Genomic DNA, 16,635 nt, shown 5'->3' with positions numbered 1-16,635 from the left:
GACACAGCAGCCTCTGCCTAGAACACTGCTGGTCATCACAACAGAAGGAAAAGAGACATGGTGAATCATGAACTAGTTCTTAAAGCATCTGCTCAGAAGTGACACAAACCACTTCTACCTACATTTTACTGGCCAAAGCAATTCACAAAGCCATCCTTGAGTTCAACAGGGTCACCACATATCCTCCCGGAGGGTGGATCAGTGGGGGCAGGAACCCAAATCACGTAGTCAAGTCTGATATCAACAGAGCAGAGATATATAATCTTTTGCAGGGAGGCAAAGCTAATACATCATGAATAATAAAGCTGTCATAGCATGACTTCCTCTTTCTTGTTTATTCCATCTTTTTCATGAAATGCATCCTCCACCCCTGTAGGTTTATGCCCCTTTTTATTCCTTTATTGTCATTTCAACAGTTTTGGGAGAACCACAGGAATGTATTCAATACACCATGTTTAACCAAAGTCCAGCAATCAATTACTTTAAAACGGAGCTGCTAGGACATGGCCTATTTGAAAGAGGAGGACTGTCTGTAATTACCATTTTCATTTACTGTATCATTTCCATTATTTAGAGCAGTTTTTCCCAGATCCTACAAATGTCAATAAAGTATTTAAACTGTGTTTCTTTCTGAATACAAAACTACACAACATGGTAAATTTACTTTAAAACTGAGGCAGAGTTTCTAAAATAACTTTATCTTAAATATCTTGATTTTGCTTTTTATCATTTCCTCTAAGCTCCAGGTTTATGTCTGCAATGAAATCAAGCAGCTTAAAAGAATTTAATTCTAGGGGCACCTGGGTGGCACAGCGGTTGAGCGTCTGCCTTTGGCTCAGGGCGTGATCCCGGTGTTATGGGATCGAGCCCCACATCACTCCTCTGCTATGAGCCTGCTTCTTCCTCTCCCACTCCCCCTGCTTGGTGTTCCCTCTCTCGCTGGCTGTCTCTATCTCTGTCAAATAAATTAAAAAAAAAAAAAAAGAATTTAATTCTACTTCTGTAGACACAGACAATGGTATATTCAACATGTTGGTCTAACTCTACCTGCCTCTGCTGTCTGTAACTTACCTTAAATCTTATGATATATTTGGGAAAATACAATCTTATTTAGTTGTGAAATGGAAAATACAGGAAATGGTTGCTAAAGGGCTATAATAGAAAAGAAATGGTCACATTCAGCTTTTTATTACATTAGTTTTTATTTGATATTCTAATAACTGAGATACAAGAGATTCTCAAAGAAAAACAAAATTGCTTTTTGAACTTTGGAGTGTGCAATAAAATGATTAAGTATTTCTTAAAAGGTAAGCCTTGCTCAAATGCATCATTCATGTATGTTAGTACTTTTACTGCTAGGGCCTGGGCTCTTAAAGTTAGGCTTTGTCAGGGCGCCTAGGTGGATCGGTCAGTTAAGCATCTGCCTTCGGCTCAGGTCATGATCTCAGGGCCCTGGGATCAAGCCCCGCATCAGGCTCCCTGCTTAAGTGGGGAGTCTGCTTCTCCCTCTCCGTTTGCCCCTCCCCCCGCTCTTGCATGCTCTCTCTCTGTCTCTCTCAAATAAATAAAATCTTTAAAAAAATAAAGTAAAAAATAAAGTTAGGCTTTCTCAGTTCAAAATTGTCACGGACCCTGGTAAGTGACTTAAATCTCTTTAATCTCAATTTCCTTATTTATAAAACAAGAATAACAGTATTTCCAAGAAAAAGTTATCAGAGATAAATAACCCATGTTAAGCCTTGACATAGTGCCTGGAGGACAGTAAATGCTCAGTAAATGTTTGTTGAATAAATGAATTTCTGTCCTTAATTAACAGCTATCTTACATTTAAAGTTTATATACGCCAAACCCAATTACATGCAAACTTAAAAACTATAAATCCTTTAATGTAATAACACTGTATATTTTGTGTTTGGTCAAATTCAAAGTTACTTATTTATTAAACATCTTTTTTTTTAATTAAATGAAGAAATTTAAAGATTTTTATTCCTTGATTTTGTTCTTCTAAATTCATCCAATCCAAGACAGGGATAACTGTCTCCCTAGATAACTAATTTTTTTTTAACTTAGTGAATCGAAAATACTCCATGAGAAAACTCACCACAAACCTAAATCAGCTCTACCTTTTGACATGTCCAAATACGGCCTATGGCACACCTAGGCCAAAGTAAAATGCCAACACTATACAGAGAGGTTCTTGGTTGCACAGGTCTTGAGGGGTACAGAGTCTTAAAAACCATTCTTGAGGGAAGCTGGCTTCATTGTTCAAAGGACGATCTATATGTTATTAGAGAATATGTAAACCATATAGGATTATTACATAAAGTATTTGAATTCTTTAGAAACATCTGAGAAGTATCTGAGACTCTGAAAGCAACATGGAGTAAACTCTTCTGTAAACCTTTGATGGCAGAGACTAAAAAGGCTTTTAGCCATAGAGACTATGGCTGCAAAGGCAATTATTACCATATATTAAGGAGAAAACAAAAAGCAAATAAACCTAGAAAGGTAAATAGATCCATTTCCTTCCATTCTTTGCTGTTCAACTGATTTCATTTCTTTCTTATGGAAATTCATTGGAAATATTTTGTTATGTATCCAAAAGGCTGCCTTCCATTTGCATTCATGTTTAATAGTACAGAGAACAGTGGAAGTGATGTAGAAAAAGAAAAAAAAAAGCAGAATTTATGGGTTTCTGTCAGGTCTGTCATCTCATTGAGCCTCACTTTTCTCATCTGCAAAATGACAGTGAAAATGTCTGCCCTACAAAGTTATGATTATGAAATACAGTAAAATAAATAAAAATGCCTAGAACAGTGCTGTTCAATGGAAATATAAGGTGAACCACAAATGTGAGCCACACGTGTAATTTTAAATAAAAAAATTAAAAGAAGCAGATGAAATTAATTTTAATAATTTATTTTATTTAACTCAATAAATTCAAAATATTATCATTTCAACAGATAAATCAATATAAAGTTATTAATGAGACTTTTTTTTACATTCTTTTTTGGTACTAATTTTTTGCAAATCAGTGTGTATTTTACACTCACAGCACAACTCAATTCAGACTGGCCACACATCCAGCGCTCCATGGCCACTTGCAACTAGGGGCTACCATATTAGACAGCAGAGGCCTGGAGCCAAGGTGAGGCTTGATGTGTTTATTATATCCAAACACTATTTCCCATCAGATAAACCTTGTGGGACTTAGGAAAGCTATTTTTAAAAATTAACCACATTAAAGAAAGTTTTTATTTTTATATTTTTGATATAGTATGTTATATAATATGTAATATTGTGATAAGAATTTAAAATAAAACACTATCTAAACTGACTAGACAAAGTATTTATCCAAAATAAGAACAACCAAAAATGATTATTATAAGTTACTCATATTCATTTATTTTATATTTATTTTTGTGATTATACTGTTAGGATTTGAATTATATATTAATTTGACATACTCAAATAATCTAAAAAAAATAAACCTGACATATCTATAAGCACACAAATAATTCAAATAACTACCATCTACAATTGATTTAACTACACTCCTAGCAAAGAAATAGGAATAAAGAACAAAATATTTCCCTATATTACTAAATTTTTCACTCAATAGGACTTACCATTGGTAAGTCATGCTACAGTTTTAATGGCTTTTTTCTAATAAAAACTTAACTGTATTCTCTAAATAACAGATGACCACCTATTCGTAGCAACTTGATTATATGTGAATATAATTATAAGTTAAAATGCTATATTTATTTCAAAACAATTCACTGGAGTTAAAACATTAAATATTATTTGTATTACATTCATTATTTAAATTACACTGAATAGTATACAGTTGGCAAATTCTTGTATCTTGATCTCAAAAGCAGGGTGGAAAATGTATGGAAAACAGTTCTTAACTGCCAGGTCTTTCTGAAAGTTAGGCACAAAGCACAGATCACGTGCACGCACAATTTATATTTAAGTATGCTCTTGTTTTCTGTGTATGGAGATGCCCCTATAGTTCATATATTTTTCAACAATTTTTCTCTGGGCTGCCCAGTAATCCAACACAGTGGTCAAATAATCACAAGAGTAAAATGGAGACAGAATATTGGATAGGCGATTGCTACATCTCGTTTCAAATCAGACAAGGACCATTTAGTTACCTAATAGAACTTCAGCATTACAAAGTGTTAGGAAATTCGTAATAACCAAAACTCTTTGGACTTTGGTTTTTCATTTACTATGTGTTCAGAAGATGGCAAAGTAGAATAGAGGCCCTCTTCCTCCAATATCCTATCAGGATGCTCAGTCAGAAGTGATACACAAGGAAAAAGTGCCACTAGCTAAATCATTAATTCTGTATCTGGAGCACCGCCTATGTGTCTGCCCCTCTGCAGTCTCCTGACCAAGAATCTGCCTCACCCAGCCCTACTCAGGTTTAAAATCACTGATGGGTTCACACTACAAACAGGTCTAGCTGCAGAAGATGGGGTTCAAATACTTACATCATCATATTCACATTGTTTTCACTGAAATTTCACAAGGAAGGAGCGATTCCCTCAACATGTGTATTTCCCAAGTTAACTGACACTGACCCTAAGAGTCACTGATACTGAACACAAACACAAAGGCCTCTACTACACATTTTTCAACACTTGGCCAAACTGCAGAAATAAAACTACCCAATGCATTAAGAAAGACTCACATCTGGCATTTCTGTAGAGAAGGAAAGGATCCTGGAGCTGGAAATCCAGGTCTTTAGTAATGGGTTCTGTCCTGTTTTCCATGCTCAACCTATTCATAATGGTGAACCCATGCTTTGGAGAAGCAGACCTAAAAATCACAAGGGTGGGGGAGGATATCAAAAGACAAATTATTCCACAGAAGTACACTTTTAGTAGAACTACTATTCGAATGTATCTCTCAACCTTTTTGTACGTATATAGAGCTTTGTGCAAGCAGACTGTACAACATACAAAGCAATGGTTCTTTACTACGGGCTAAGAGTACTAATGTACTAATTCATGTACTGCTTGGCATGTAATACATCCAGCATGACTGCCCTTGCTGTCCCTTTGGCAAAATCAAGTCCTACTTATGTAGCTATGTGTACATAGACATCTTGCTTCCCTATCTAGATTGTAAATTCCTTTAAGGCAGGAATATTAACCACTTTAAAAAAAATTACTAACAGATACTTTTAAAGAATCTTGATAGTTAATATAGACTGTACATCACAATCATATGAAGAAACTTTTTTATAGAAAACGTTAGTGTTGGTTTGAAATTGAAGTTGTAAAATTTCTTAGAAAAATGCCCCTCTGGTCAATGAACCTATGATCAGATACAGTATGTTTAAAAGATCATAGAATTCAATGCAAGCAGCAACTATTTTCTTTTCTTCAGTATAAAGGAAACAACTTCATAAACTACTATAAAAGTTTTTCTCCATAAAAAATGTGTCATTTAGTGTCTTTTTATTTTTCATTTCATTGAATAAACCTTCAGTGCCTACTCTCTGTCAGGCAGAAAGAGCCCAAATTACACAGAGTGTAACTCTAACAACTACATGTGCATTTGTCTACTCTTGGGTGACAGCCATATAGTAATCCAACTGTGCAACTTCTGGTGACAAATGAAACACCAAATGCTTCTACGCTGAAACTGAAGCAAGCAGAATTCATTTATTTACTTTAAACTAGGGCAGCAGGGTAAGCAACACACAGAAATGTTCTGAGCGATAGGAAGAAAAGGTGTTTACGTTTTAGTTTTATTTCACATTAACCATTTGATGCTACTAAAGTCGTCAAATACAGCTACAGTACTACTTAACAGAATTTTCTTTTGAGACCTCCAATTTTAAAACTGAGGGAAGGCAATCCTTGCCTAACTTATTTTACAAAAAGGTAAAGCAGCGGTGGGCATATAATCAATACTAGAAATAATCATGATAATAATTTCAACTTAAATTCTGAGGAAGAATGAAAAAGAGTTCCCAAGATCTCTGACAGAGGGTCCTCTGGAAGTGTCAAGTTTAAAAATCACCAGTGGGTGTCTCTATGAACTCTCTATTACAGAAAGCAAGCTATGGGAGGAAATAAAGAAAAGAAATAATTTTTAATAATTTTATACAGAATCAGAATTTGATTCTTCAAGTATTTCATTATCACAACAGGACCTCACCTCTCTAACAGTATGGTTACTATACCATCTCATAATTTATAAAACAGCTCAGGGGATGAATGTGCCAGTTCCTCTGAAGCAATATACGTAACAGAAGTCAAAATATTATCACCAGCAGCTCCGCTACCTGTACTAAAAACTCCCTTCTGACTTTTATGAGCTTTCTGTCATTCTCTACTGGAGAAAAACCTCAACATGCTAGAATCTGGCATCTATCTGATGGGGGGGGGGTCTGGCCCACCACCAAGTGGCGGTTAAGGGGACATGGAAAAAGCTATTCTTGAGGCGTTAGATTTGGGGAAGAGATTAAGGAACAGGGAAAGAGCTGTTTCCCAACCTAATCGTTGAACTGACAGTTCCACTTGGAACTCAGAGTATATTAAGAAATACTTGAAAATGCAAACCTACATTTGATTTGGGTACAAAAGAGAAAATACCTGTATAATTTGTTAATCTTCTGCAGTCAGAGAGAGAGAGAGAGAAAGAGCACCTAAAAATCCCTAAAACAAATCAGCGTATATTAATACATCTTTTCTTTCACTTCTCAAAAGAGTAATACTTGTATGAAATGAATGAGAAATGCACTGTGTGTGTGTGCTTGGTATAAGTCAGAGTTTATCTGTTCGGTTTTCTTTTCACACTTCAGAATTCTCAAGAGTAATCTATACTCACTTGGCAGTATGCTCTGGTGCTTTTGGAATGTTTTAGAACATAATGTAAACTAAAGTAGCCAATGGCTCTTAGGCACTCCCACCACTTTTCTAGTAAACCAACCTCCTCTACCTACTCTGACGGCCTTGCTCATCCATTCCTTTCTTTCCACTCCCACTGCGGCTTGTGCCTCCACCTACACACTCTTAAGCCATTCTTGCACTGGGCCTGCAACTGGCCTTTCTGCAATGTTCCTGTTTTGCTTGTATCTGTATGGCTGACTCTTCTCTGTATCTCTGGGCCCACAAAACGCAACCACTAGCCCTTATCACTTTCTTCTCCTTCAGAGAACACTTGTACTCTCACAGCTTCAACGACCAGTTTAAGGCCGATGACTCCAAACTCTGTATATCCATCCCTGACCTGTCCTGAAGGACCTGGCACGTCATTTGAATGCCCTGCCACTACTCCGAAATTATTTCAAAATAAAATTATCTTCAAACCAGATTCTCCACCTCTTATCTTTCCACTCTGCTCACAAGTCTGTCATTCTTTGTCTTCTATTTCAAAATCTTAGTTTTTTTTTTAAATTTCATCATTCCCTCTATATGTGAAATCTTCAAGAATTTTTTCAATTTCAACTTCTACCATTCTAGTCCATACTCCCATCATCTCATATCTACTCCATTGCAATGATCTTCTCACTGTCCTAAGTCCAACTTCTTTAAGAACCAGGGCATCCTCATAATGCTAATACACAGACTTTCCCCACACATTTTGCTGTAACTCTATTACTTCCCTGTTCATAAACCTTCAGTGACTCCCTACTGCTAAGAAAGTAAATTTCAAAATCCTTGTTCTGACATTCCAAGCCAGAAAAATCTCTTTACCCTTACTGTCTTCTAATATAAACCAATATAAACTCTCTGTAGCCAAGTCATTTTCCTTAACTATCCCTTCACCACACTAGGTCCTATGCCTCTGCTTCTGCCATTCTTCCTGTTGACACAGCCCTTCCCTCTCCTCTATGCAAGTTAAGTGCTACCTTATTTGAGGCCTACTCAAGATGCACCAATTCTATAAAGTCTTCCATAATCACAGCAGCCCATTCATTGCTTACAATCTATCAACTGGTGCTGAGGATAAGCTACCTATTGGGAATTATCTTTATTTTTTAAGTTATTTAATTATTTTTAATAATTAAAAATTAATCGTTTTTAAATATTTTTAATTATTTATTTATTTTTTAAAATTTATTTTTAAATAATTAATTATTATTTAATTATTTTTTGTTTTTGGGGGGAGTATATCTTTATATGTGCGTGTGTACAAAAAATATGCATGTGTATATGTGTGCATTTTCTTTCACCCCAGTGAAGCTGCAGGCTCTAGAAGACTTTGTACTAGGCCTTTGTATTTTATCTAGGTCTGCCCGCTGACAATGATAGACAGTTTATGTGAATGTTTATGTGAATAAAATGTTTATTAAGACAATATACATACTATGGGATATTAACAATTTCTGATACAAATGACAAAAAACATGAATTTATTAAATTTATCCTGAAATATATTCTATTAGCTATATAATGGAAGACTCAAAGACATCTTTAATTTTGGAGCACACTTCTTTAAAGAATCAAAGGCAGGGGGTGAGGAGGTGACTGATAAAACCTTCTTCCAAATAGTGATTAAAAAATCTAATATTATTAATAGTGTACTTCTAGCTTCTTGCCAATGCATTATATTCAAGGACTCTGTACCATTCAATTGAATTAAAGGATAAATATTTAATACTGTTTTAAAAAGAGCACAGAGGTTTAAGTTCATCAATACTAGAGTTTAAATTACATTCTGAAATTAGTATTCCTCACATTATACCAGGTGACATTATTCAGTATTCCCTTCCCTATATCACTAAATAACTTCAAACTAAGATTCAGGTTTTTTTTACTTCTCTTTGAAATAAAACTACATTTGAAGAAGAATGACACGATTTAAAATATTCTTTCAAAGACTGTCAGTTTCTTCATAAAAGTAAAATACTCTTACCTTGTGTAAACAAATAAGGTTCCTTCCACATCAGTCTTTTCCTAAAAAACAAAACAAAACAGCAAATATGTATCTTCTCTTCATTAATAGTAACTTTCACAGAGGTTAGACAACATTCAGTTTCAAGTAAAGCCAAATCCATGTAACATGACGGGTTTTCTTAGGGAAAGGAGAAAAGCAGGTTCTCGGGTGGGTTGTGGCTCTGCTGACTGGGCAGCACGAAGCAGCCATTCTTTTCTCATTCACGAAATAAACCACCCTTATCTCTCTTTATCAAAGACAGGGACAGCAACACACCTCTGGCTAAAGCAATACAAAAATAAATATGCTCCATGGATATCCTTTGAAAGAGGAGATCGTAAGTGTGCTGCCTTCTCCTCTACCCTGTGACCACGGTACGTGGTACATGGCTGCGGAAGTCACTGGGTCCGCATTTCATTATCCCTCTCTTTATTTTCTGGGTTCATTTTCTCTTGCCATATCTTGTCACTTAGGAGAGCAGATGATCTGTCAATAAGCCTACTTTGACTACAACACAGAAGAGAGGAATGATGCTGTAGTTTTCAGACAAATTAATCACCAACGTGGTGTGGAACATTTAGAGTCTATTTTGGATCTTTGAAATCAAATTAGAAGCATTGCCAAGCTCAGACTTAAGAAGCTGCCTGAGAGAAACTGGTTAAGTGGTAAAGTGAAAGGGATAAACTAACATTTCAGTTCATTTGGAAAGGCTCTCTTCCATCTCTCTGAAGATAAGAGCCCAGGCCCTGATGAAAATGTCCGTCAGTACAATGCATACTAAAAAACACCCCAAAAACCAAAAAAAAAGTTTTAACTAATATCAAATTGTTATTATTCAGAATTTAAAAGGTACTTTTGCTACTTACATGGTTTAGTTTGACTATTCTATCTAACCTCCTAGTATTTTATTATTAATCTCTATTACAAAAATCATTCAAAATTTAAGTACTCTGTAGTTTTGGGGAAAAATACACTCTTAAAGAACAAGGGTATATATTAAATGATAATATTTTTAAAGGTACATAAAACATTAGAAGCATGATTCTCTCCCATGCTCAAGTAATTTCAGCAATTCTCTTGGTCACCTTATTTCAGTGGATCTTTTTTTTTTAATGTTTTATTATGTCAGTCACCATACAGTACATCCCCGGTTTCCGATGTAAAGTTTGATGATTAGCTGCGTATAACACCCAGTGCACCATGCAATACGTGCCCTCCTTACTACCCATCACCAGCCTATCCCATTCCCACCCCCCTCCCCTCTGAAGCCCTCAGTTTGTTTCTCAGAGGCCATAGTCTCTCATGCTTCATTCCCCCTTCTCATTGCGGTATGGTCCCCACATCAGCAGTTATCAGCATCACCTGGGAATTTGATAGAAATGCAAATTCTTGGGCTCTTCCCCAGACCTACAGACTCAGACTGTCGGGGTGATGCCCAGCAACCTCATGTTCATCAAGCTGTCAGGTGATTCTGATGTGCACTATGTGAAAACCGCTGCCTTAGCTAAGTAACATATTCTCTGCCCAAAGAACTGCACTAGGAGTCCTGAAATCAAAATCCATGATATCCCAAAGTGTGTCAAACATCACCAAACATTGTTTTTAAAAAGCAAATGGGTATTAAGAGTAAGTTACTTAGCAACAAGAATTTTAATCCTCATCGTAGAATATGCAATTAGAAATAAAGAATTTATGACAGTTAAAACAACTTTAGTCAGTCTTTTCTCTAATACATAAATATTGGTAAGAAAGAGTTCATCCTTAAAATGGACTTATTATAAAGTCTGTATAAATCACTTCAGTGTCCTGTGAAAAATATCCTTACTTCTCAAAGGTGGCCCTTTTCCACTGTGCTTTGAACTGAATCACAATGAAAAAAAAGATACAGAAACATTATTACTGATCTTTCCTTGTGTAAACAACATGGTTAATTCTTATCTGTTGAGAAATCTATATCCTGGGTGCACTTCAAGTGCCAAAAATTACCTAAACTGCTACGATATTAATCACTGAGAAAATGGCCACTACAGAATAATAAATACTACCCAAACAGTCTAAAAATTTGTGGGCATTCCTAAAGTTCAACTGGTACTGTTGGCGAGTATTTACAGTCCACAGAGCCTTCAGGAATAGATGTGTAAAAATTAAATATTTGGTATTATTTGTGACATTGATAAGAAGCGGAAACAGAGATAGTTAAGAAACTAGACAAGAGCCTACATGCATTGCGAGAACTACTTGCTGCAACGCCAACACACTTTCCTGTCTTCCAGTATTTGACCTCAGACTGTTCCATCTTAGCGATCCAAACCAGGATGTGTCTATGGACCAGCGCACATAAAACTAATAGCTTTTGGCTTGTTTCCCTTCTTCCTCCATGAAGTAGCAATGGAAATTACTTTTTCTTAAAAAAAAAAAAAAAGACCTTAATACCCAATTTTAGTTTTGAAAATCCATAATCAGAAATGTAAAAGGCATGTTTCTCCTGAAATTCTCCTCTAACTTGTAACAATTTTTTTTGATTCCACGTATTAGTGAGATCAAACAGTATCACTATGTCTTTCTTTGACTTATTTCACTTAGCATAGTGCCCTTAAGGGAATGGACCCCACCTCTTGACTGAAAGAGTGTTAAAGAATTTGTGGCCATCTTCAACTGCAACAGGTCCTTAAAAAGTTTGAAATTCCCTGAGTAGCTAGGGGCCAGACTTCCGCAGCCCAACACCACAGACCTGGTGACCCTGTAGAATGAACATCAGGCAACGGCTTTGGAGAGTTTTCCTTGGGATCCAGACCCATAACTAGGAAAGTCTGCACCAAACAAAATCCACTCTGTACATTGCCCACCAGGAGCACTGTCATCAGCACTAAAGTGTATAGGGGATTTCTTAAATCTTGACTATGAATACCTGGAGTGGGGTTCTTGCCAGGTCATAGTGGGCTAACTAGTTTATTATTCTATGTCTCAGTTTCTTCACTGAAAAGAGTAACTCGCCTATACCACTCAGATCTTTTGATAACATTTTAAGTGCTCTATTACACCTGGATAAAAGGGGCTTTGGAAATGTAAATTCTGGGGGCGCCTGGGTGGCTCAGTCGTTAAGCCTCTGCCTTCCTTCAGCCCCACATCAGGCTCCTCCGCTGGGAGCCTACTTCTTCCTCTCCCACCCCCCTGCTTGTGTTCCCTTTCTCCCTGGCTGTCTCTCTCTCTGGCAAATAAATAAATAAAAGCTTAAAAAAAAAAAAAAGGAAATGTAAATTCTGATCTAGCAAGGTTGACATGGCTTAAATTCATCATTTTCCTGATCCCTCCAGAGTTATTCAAGGGTAACCAGATTTTTTTTCTTTCTGGGCAAAACTCAGGGTTGGGCTTCTGGGGTATAGTTAGAACAAGATTTTATTAGATCCTCTTTAGGTCCTCCAGGCAAGGAGGACTTCTATGTTAAATTATTAGTTTATAGTACTGGGGAATTTTAGCTACAATTTTAAAAGTACAATTTAATAATTTAATATTACACTCTATTATAAAATCTAATGTATTAAAAAATTAAGCAGTTCAAAATTTAAAATAATAAGATGGAATATAAAATAGTGCTAGTTGGCAAATTATTGGGACTTGGCACAGTAGTTGCCACTCTTGAAACAACCCAAAGCAATCTCTATATTACTAATTATCTATGTTAATATGATGAAAAAGTAGGTCTCCGTTTATCCCCATAAACCTGTCTCTCTCCATCATGCAGACAGCATCTAAGTCACCTAGGAAGCCTAAAAAATAGCAAATGCCTGGACTTCACATCCAGAGATTTTGATCTGGCAGGTTACACCTTTTAAAACTCCAAGGGACTTCAATACACAGGAAGCTTAGAAAACACTAGCTAGAAACAGGACAACAGTCACGCTAAGGCAGTTTGTCAAGCTCAGCACTTTTGACCTCTGGGGCCAGATTAATCTTTGTCAGGGGGGCTTGCCCTGCGTAGGATATTTAGCTGCACCCCTGGCCTCTGTCCTTTGGACGCTAGTAATACGCTCCCTCTTAGTGCAACAACCAAAAATTTTGGTCATACTGCCAAATGTTCCCTGGAGAAAAAAATCAAAGCTAGCTATGATTAAGCGTCTGCCTTCCTTCAGCTGAGGAAGGAAGGCAGGACTGAGAGGTGAAAATATATTCTTCAAATGACACGTAGGTATTTGGGGGGAGGGGGAGCAGTCTTTCCAGATAATGAATGGGATGTAGTTCTAGCTCTCAAATTCCTACTCTAATCATGACATAATCTTTCTTAATCCTTCCTTCAAGCTCCTCATTTTCTGTCTACCCTTCATTCCTAATACCTCCTGCTCTGAATGCCTGAAGTCAATTTTCATCTATTTCAGTGTGGTAAGAATTCCCCTCCTTTACCTCCCATCTGCTTTCTTGCATACTTTCACCTCCAATCTCAAGAACGTTCTTTATATTTTCAGTAGGTTTATGTTCAAAAGGCTCCCATCCAGAGGCCCTGAGCGATGGCATATGTAGACAGTGGTAACAAACTGTTCACCCTCAGCAAATTCTCTGCATCTGAGCTAGGTCTCTTTTTTTCTGGCTACCACAGCCTTGAAGATTAGTACTTTGAAAGAATGACCTTTTACTGAATGAATTATGCCCTGTCCGAAGGCAACAAGTCCAGGAAGCAGGAAAACATAACTCCTGTAACTAATGCACTGTGACACTTCACTTCTGCCTTTTGATGAGGCTTTAGAAGGACTTCACTGGCTATCTAATAAACCTCTGTAACTATCTGAACAGGTATCTATCACAGAGATCCTGTCAAAAGCCTATAGGAGACAACTGTTTTCCAAGAGGAATCCTCTCCACTACATGTTAACGATTTCTCAAGATTCTCCAGACTCTAATCCCACTGTCAAGTAGGCTTACATTACTGTACATTCCTGATCTTTTATCTCTTACAAAATTACCTTGACAGAATTAACACATTATGCCTTTGGCATTTTTTAATAGAGCCGTATAATAGCAATACAACAGAGAATATCTTTGTATTTTTCTACATTGCCATTGATGAAATCCTCCAGTACATTGCTCAATGTCCTTTATATAAAGACTCAGGTGACAAATTCCCCTGAAAATTAGGGGAAATAACCTCTCTGCTTACCAAGTGGTATACTTTCTATTACAGAATGGTGAATATTAAAGACGTCTCCCCGTTTTTCTTTTTTGCTTGACAGCTAGGAGTACAGACCTAAATTCCTTGCTCTGTTCCAGCAAATTTCCTCACTTAAGAACTTAGGGCAAAACTATTCTCTTCTCTCCCATTTTAGGTCCTCCTTTTTAATCTTTTTATTTTTGTTAATGATTTTCAGGTGAATTTTTTTTTATTACAGACTGCTCAAGGTCCACACTAGAGAGAAGCAGGCTATGTAAATGAACGCAAATGTTTAAAAAATATATGAATTTGATCAATATGCATGTTTTCCTTGATTGAATTTTGATGTCTTGGAGAATACATTAAAAAAAAAAATCACCTGAAATCCATTCATCCATGCCCAGTTCTTTATACTGTTTTCTAACTTATTTTAAAATGATGGATGGTTATATAATGGATGGATGATTATTTGAGACAAAAATCATTATAACGAAAAGAAAAATTACATCTCTCTCTATTTAAGTGGGGTGGGTTACAGAATCACAGAATCCTGTTGTTCCTGCAACAGGACTCAAGTGTCTTACGCTCCTACCCCATTGCATTGTAACTGTGAGGAAACTTAAATTTCATCCCATTGCTATTTGTTGGGTTTCTGCTTTGAGAAGGGCACTAAATAATTCGGCTTCCAAACGGACTCAAATTTCAAACTCATTTTGGTCTTGGTAGGCTGTGGTGTAATGATCTTTCCAAGAGTGTCAGCCTCCTTCGAAGTGTTAGACCCAGCCCCCATTTTGTCCTCTATTTCCTGATGTTTGCTCTTCTCTTGGTGTACTTCCTGAGTTCCCAAGTTCAATTTCTCCCCTTCTACCAAGGTTTGACTTCTCTTCGTCCCATCTAAGACTGCTGTTCCAGAACCAGAACTCGGCTTTTTCATTCCTCCCCTACCCCTGCCTCCCCTACAGCCATGTTACACTGTGACAGAATCCTGCTTTATTTTGTCGGAGTACATCAGTCTTCCGGCCTCAAGGCACCAGGCCCCCCTCCTTCCTTCAGCTCTCCGATCCCGTCCCTGATCGGTCCGGTCTCCCCACGTGGGGTATCGTAGATATTTAAGTCTTTTCCCCAACTTCAGGTGGCTTCTCAGAGCGGCCTCCCTCTCCCCCAAAACCCCCGGCCCACGGGTCCAGTTGCCACAACTTCGGCCTCAGGCCGCGATTCACCACCATCCACCTCCATCCACCTCCAGGGCGTCAGCGTCTCCTCCCCGTCACTGGGTTCAGGAGCCCCGAGTCTGACGACCCCGTCCCCACCCTCGCCCTGGCTGCACTGCCCCGTCGCGTCCGCACGCACCCACTCGTTGGCCCGATGGCCGAAAGTGTACAGAGCCACCTGGCTGGCCACGTCCACGATGCGGTTGATATAGGGGTCGTGGCGCTGCAGGGCGGCCAGGCTGATGTCGCGCCCCTTTCCCACCAGGCCGCCCGCCGCCACGGCAGCCATCTTCCCTCCCTCCCCGACATCAACTCAGGGCTGTCGGAAGCCACTCTCAATAGATCGCAGAACGAGCGAGCCGCCTCGCAACCGAAAACACGAGGCGACCGCAAGTCCGGGGAGGCCTGCCTTCTCCAGCCGTGCCCCCGCCCCCGCCCCCGCCCCCACCTCCGGTGCCGGACGCAAGACATTACTAATCGATGGCCGCGCTCCCGCCCCGACGATCGTTGCCGGGGGCAACCGCAAGCCCCGGCTGGAGTCTGAATCCGGGTCCGCCTCCCCAGGCGCTGTTTTCTTCCTACGTGAGCCACGGAGCTGCACGCGCGGTAGGGTGTATCTCGACGCCGTGGAGTGTCCTTTGGCGCTCGGTGATCAAACCTATAATAATAAATAAATCTCAAAAACTAACAACTGAAGAGAAAGGGAACTGTGATGTCTGTATCTACAAACACCCAGTGGTTCTCAAAGCGTGGTTCTCGACCCCCTGGGAATTCCTGAGAACCTTTCAGGGGTCTGCCGTATCAAAACCATTTTCTTGACAATGCTATGATTTATTTGTCTCTTTCACTGTGTTGACATTTGCACTAATGGTGCAAAAACAAGGGCGAGTAAAAAGTGTAGGTGTCTTGGAGTGATTCAAGGCAGGGTACCGCGGTGAAAGCCAGAGTCACTTGAGAGTGTTCTGCATAAAACAGTAAACATTATTAATTTTATTAGAGTTCCGCTCTTTGGTTCACTTTTTAAAGATTTATTTTTTTTTAAAGATTTTATTTATTTATTTGACAGAGAGAGACAGCCAGCAAGAGAGGGAACACAAGCAGGGGGAGTGGGAGAGGAAGAAGCAGGCTCCTAGCGGAGGAGCCTGATGTGGGGCTGGATCCCAGAACGCCGGGATCACGCCCTGAGCCGAAGGCAGACGCCCAACGACTGCGCCACCCAGGCGCCCCTAAAGATTTATTTTTGACAGCGAGAGAGCGAGCGCATGTGAGAGTGGAGGAGGGGCAGAGGGAGAGCATCTGAAGCCTGACTCGGAGCTGAGCTCAGAGCGGGACACTCCTTCCATCTCCCCACCCTGAGATCAGGACCTCCCCCTAAAC

General features: G+C 38.7%; 1 protein-coding gene across 2 annotated transcripts in view; it reads right to left on the bottom strand.

Moving 5' to 3' along the window:
• The window catches only part of DCP1B (decapping mRNA 1B), a 54,648-nt gene extending 39,003 nt beyond the window's left edge, over positions 1-15,645 (bottom strand). For both annotated transcript variants that reach the window (XM_002914121.4, XM_034645138.1), the window contains exons 1-3: positions 15,398-15,645; positions 8,887-8,927; positions 4,706-4,833 (exon numbers count right to left, since the gene is read on the bottom strand). In XM_002914121.4, coding sequence (XP_002914167.2) covers positions 4,706-4,833; positions 8,887-8,927; positions 15,398-15,547 — 319 coding nt within the window. In that variant the 5' untranslated portion in view covers positions 15,548-15,645. The remainder of the gene's footprint in view (positions 1-4,705; positions 4,834-8,886; positions 8,928-15,397) is intronic.
• Positions 15,646-16,635: the final 990 nt, after the last annotated feature.

Source organism: Ailuropoda melanoleuca, chromosome 16 (assembly GCF_002007445.2).
Source record: "Ailuropoda melanoleuca isolate Jingjing chromosome 16, ASM200744v2, whole genome shotgun sequence".
Classification (NCBI taxonomy): Eukaryota; Metazoa; Chordata; class Mammalia; order Carnivora; family Ursidae; genus Ailuropoda; species Ailuropoda melanoleuca.
Note: the sequence above shows the minus strand (reverse complement) of the source record. Positions and strands in the feature narration are given on the sequence as shown.